The following is a 4,959-nucleotide window of genomic DNA, read 5'->3' as shown; positions in this document are numbered from 1 at the left end:
CGCGGGCGCGCAGGCGCCGGCGCCTTGATCTTTTCCAGGCTGGAGGCCGTGCCGCTGGAGCTGCTGTTCAGGGTGTCCGTCTTGGAGCTGTCGGTCATCTCATCCTCCAGCTGCAGGTCTGAGGTCAGGGTATCAATCTGGTCGACAACCTGGTGGGAAGGACAAGGTAACTGTGTTGAAGAAGGACCCAAAGCAAGCCCCAGGAACAAGTGTTGTGCGTGTGTGGGACTTCATTGTGTCGTGGCACCCTTGACTGGTACAGAATTATGCATTCCGTTGCTGCTGCGGTTTTCAGCCAGAACTTACAGGACAGCTGCCGTCTCAGTGCCAAGAGTAGAAAACATAATCTTACATTCTTATAATATACACACTATGTATGCACATTCTGGTTCTGGCTCTGCTACACCCACTAAAGATGGAATCCTAGTGCAAAAATAGATTTCTAAAAATGAAAAAATAAAAAACAGGACTTCTGCTCAACATGTAGAAAGTTACATGTGAACATTTCTCCCATCCCGGAAATGAGAACACACAAGATAAACAGGCAAAGCTATACTGATGGCTGTGCTTCTGGAAAGGTGGCGGCCCTTGGCGGTCAGCGTGGGTCAGCTCGGCACAGCCCTGTCTCGCTCCTGTAAATATCCACCTTCAATTCTAATACGGCTTCCTTGTGACTTCTGTTCTTACATCGCTTGGTCTTCCTCAATACCTTCATAGCGCCCAGGCTGCTTCCTGCTGGGTTCTCCGCTCACAGCGAGTCCTCTTCTCGAGATGCTGTCACCTTTCCTCTTTGTCCAGTTAGCTCCTACAAATCTTTGGCATCTAAATTAAACATTCATGAAGGATGGCTTCTCAGTCCTACTACACCTGTAGTTCATGTTAATGTGTTCAGTCATCCCAAAGAATCAGCACTTTCATTCATATAATTTTATTTTATTTTATTTTTTATTTTTTATTTTTTATTTTTTATTTTTTTTTGGTTTTTCTCCGGTACCGGGAACTGAACTCACGACCTTGCGCTTGCCAGGCAGGCGCTTTTTGCCACTGAGCTAAAACCCCAGCCCCTTCATTCATATAATTTTAAATTATATTTTATGTAGTATTTTGAGTACTGAAATAATCTTTCCCAGCTTTGTGTGTTGGTACACCCCTGTAATCTTGGCACTCTGGGAGGCTGAGGCAGGAGGATCACAAATTCAAGCCCAGCCAGGGCTCTTTGGTGAATGAGGGAGACCTTGTCTCAATATAAAAAATAAACCAAGGCTGGGAATGTAGCTCAAGTGAAAGCCCTGGGTTTAATCCACCGTACAAGAAAAAAAAGCAAGAAAGAAAAATGAAAAGAAATACTGTTTCCTACATAAAACCTAATCTCAGTAAAGATGAGCCCCTTGGCTGATTTTTGCTATTTCTATTGTATTGTGATGGCCTCATACAGGAATTTCTACTTATTAGGGGCTCAAAAATATTTAACTAAATGCCTTGAGAATTACTATTTCTTTGGTTCAAGTGTAAACAAAGTATTCACTTTCTTATTTTGTTTCTGGAGGTATCATGATGCTAGAACTTGTTCATTTTTTCTAAGAGTTTACCTAGAAAGCACCACAGGGTTGGTGGCATATTCTCTAGCTGTAAGGCACATGGAATATGCAGAAATTAAGTGGGAGGATATGTAATGATAGAGGAGCACTCATGGCTCGTCAAAACTGTGTGTATCATTTCACCTGGAAAAGGGATGGGCCCTAGGCCTTTTACTGAGTTAAATATCTGCAGCAAAGGAAAGTAAATTTTCCTGGGAAAGAATTGAAACGAATTTTCAGAGATGAAAAACTATTGCCTGAAGCCCTCAGAGTTTGACAGTTCCTGACTAGTGTCAGCCTACACTGTTATTTCCTGAGTGCTTCCTGATTGCCAATGAAACACGAAGACTTAAACAACCTCATCATGGAGCAGGGAATCTAGTGAAATGGCCTCACCTTCAATAAGTGCTCAAGCATGTAACAGTAAAAGTGCAACAGCCACAAGCACTTGAGAGACTATCAGTGTGGGAGAAGAAAGGACCCCAGGAGAGAGGTGCATGGGGCACTCCTACCCCCGCCCTCTAGATCACTGGTTCAAAGCCTCTGCTCAGGAAAGAGCATGGTGGAGCGCCGCTGACGCAGTGAGCACAGAGTGCCAACGCTTTAAGGGAAGCCTGTGCTAAAGGCATCGTTAAACAGGAGGCCAGAGAGGGAAGCCATACCTGGACTGTGAGGGCTCTGAGTAGCCCTTCACTATCATCATAGAGTACAATGTGGGTTGTTCCGTTTTTGTTTTTTTAAACAGGGTCTCATGTAGCTCAGGCTGGCATGAACTCACAGCAGTCCTCCTGCTTCAGCCTCCTGAGTTGTGGGATTACTGATGCGTGCCACGAACCTGGGGCAATATATTTTACAAGAGTTTCAGAAGATGGGGAACAAAGCAGCATTCAAATTAGGATTTGAGCAGGATGAGTTGATTGTGTGTGTGTATGTGTGTGTGTGTGCTCACAAGAAAGACTGGGTAGAAGTTTGCCTGAGTTCCTGAGACTGGGGCCCAGCCCAGCTGCCACAAGAGTGGGCGGAATGCAGGTCGTGTTCACGAAGGCTTCAGATATTGCCTCGGTGGCACCCATAGTGGTGGTGGGGCTGGGCTGAATGCCAGACACCTTTAGGAACCCTGGTGAGCCACTCCGATGCCTCCCTCACTAGTGTGTGAGGCACGTGGAGCCCTGAACAACTTCTGGGGCCTTGGTGGTCACTGCCAGAACAACGCACACCCCCCTAGTAGCTCAGCTAAAACCTGAACAGAGTCAGCGGCCTCACCCCTTCCCTTCCAGTGTGAGAAGCCAGGTTCTGTCCTGGGCAATATCTGAAGCCTTGGTGAACATGACCTGCATTCCCCCCACTCTTGTGGCAGCTGGGCTGGACCCCAGTCTCAGGAACTCAGGCGAACTTCTCCCGCCCTTCCCACACACACCTGGTAGCATCTGGGACCCCACTTTCCCACCACTCACCAGCACAGGGGCTGCGCTGAGCACTGTGTATCTGCAGACTCTCTCCCTGCCACTCACACACAATCAGGAGATTGAGGCTGCACTCCAGGGAGCATCTAGATCTTCAAAAATGACAAAATGAAGGAACAAAATGCACTCTCAGACCTCCATACCACCCAAAACAAGTCCAGGAGACATCAACACAGAAGAGCCTGGAAGTAAAACACCTGAAATTTCTGAAAGGATAGCAACTGAAGTAAGGAAACAACTTCATCAGGCCATAGAAGACATCAGATCAGAAATAATGTCTCAGGTGAGAAAAGAAATGACAACAATAATGAAAGAAATGTTCAGCATATCCAAAGATGACATAGACAAGAAAATAGAAGAGCATAGACAACTCATGGAAACCTTCAGGGAACAATATAGAAAAGAACTAGAAGGTATGAAACAGATACAAACAGATATCCAGGAACTTAAAATTTCCATTGAAAGCTGGCAAAACCACCTGAATGAAGCTGAAGATAGACTTTCAGACCTTGAAGACAGCACTGCCACTAATGCACGTGAAGGGAAGGATCTCTTAAAAACAACAAGGAATTAGGAAATAACAATACAACAACTGCAAGAAAAGGCAAAGAAAATGTCAGGGTAATAGTTATTAAAGAACAGCAGGTGTCAACACAAATGACATAAAAAGACTAATTGCAGAAATAATAGCAGAAAATTTCCTAGGTTTGGAAAAAGAATTGGACATCCAGATAAGTGAAGCATATAGAACTCCAGTTAATCACAACCAAAATAAATCTACACCCAGACATATAGTGATCAAGATCATGGACACTCAACAAAAGCTCAGAACATTAAAAGCTATCAGAGAAAAGAAACAGATCACGTATAAAGGTAAGCCTATCAGAATCACTGCAGACTTCTCAACACAAACCATCAAGGCAATACTTAGAGCTTGGAGTGAAGTATTTCAGGTACTGAAAGAAAACAACTTCCACCCAGATTGATGTACCCTGAAAAGTTATCTTTCAGATTTAATGGAGAAATAAAATATTTCCATGATAAAGAACAACTGAAGAAATTCATGAGTGCCAAACCAAACCTACAAAGAGTCCTAAAAGATATTCTAGAAAGAGATAAAACAGACTGCAACTTCAAGAACAACAACAGAAAGGAACCAACAAGCAGAGCAAGCAATTAAACAGAGGGAAAAAAGAGGATCCAACAGCAAGAGAAGAGCATGACAAAGATAAGCCAGCACATATCAGTTGTAACCATCAATGTAAATGGTCTCAATGCACCCACCAAAAGAAGCAGACTTGCAGAGTGGATTAGGAAACAAAACCAAACTACATGCTGTATACAAGAAACACAGACTGAAAATTAAAGGATGGAAAACAATACTCCATGCAACAGGAATCCAGAAAAAGCAGGTGTAGCTATTCTGTTTGCAGACAATGTGAACATCAAACCAAAAACAATCAAAAGAGATAAAGAAAGTCACTAAATACTTGTAAGGCGGAAGCTTCAAGAGGAAGAGATAACAATTGTAAACATCTATGCACCAAATATAGGAGCACCCAGCTACAAATTTTAATAGACATGAAAAATGAAATAAGTAACAACAGAATCATAACAGGGGACTTTAACACAACATTGTCACAAAGAGGTAGATCAACTACACAAACAGGATATCAGAAAATGGAAAGATATTCCTTGCTCATGGATAGGAAGAACCAACATCTTGAAAGTGGCCATACTCCCAAAATTATTGTACAGATTCAATGCAATCTCAATTAAAATACCATTAGTATACCTCACACATCTAGAGAAAACACTCCTAAAGTTCATCTGGAGCCAGAAGAGGACTTGAATAGCAAAAGTAACCTTGGGAAAAAAAGAAAAGGCAGGAGGCATCACAATTCCTGACTTAAAATTAT

General features: G+C 43.0%; 1 protein-coding gene across 1 annotated transcript in view; it reads right to left on the bottom strand.

The window, feature by feature from the left end:
- Nucleotides 1-4,959, bottom strand: part of Prr16 (proline rich 16) — a gene marked incomplete at its 3' end in the record, with an annotated part of 132,227 nt that continues 127,268 nt past the window's right edge. Inside the window, 1 exon segment of the mRNA XM_013507054.1 lies at nt 1-149. Coding sequence (XP_013362508.1) covers nt 1-149 — 149 coding nt within the window.

This window comes from Chinchilla lanigera, unplaced genomic scaffold, assembly GCF_000276665.1.
Source record: "Chinchilla lanigera isolate Chin_1 unplaced genomic scaffold, ChiLan1.0 scaffold00007, whole genome shotgun sequence".
Classification (NCBI taxonomy): Eukaryota; Metazoa; Chordata; class Mammalia; order Rodentia; family Chinchillidae; genus Chinchilla; species Chinchilla lanigera.
Note: the sequence above shows the minus strand (reverse complement) of the source record. Positions and strands in the feature narration are given on the sequence as shown.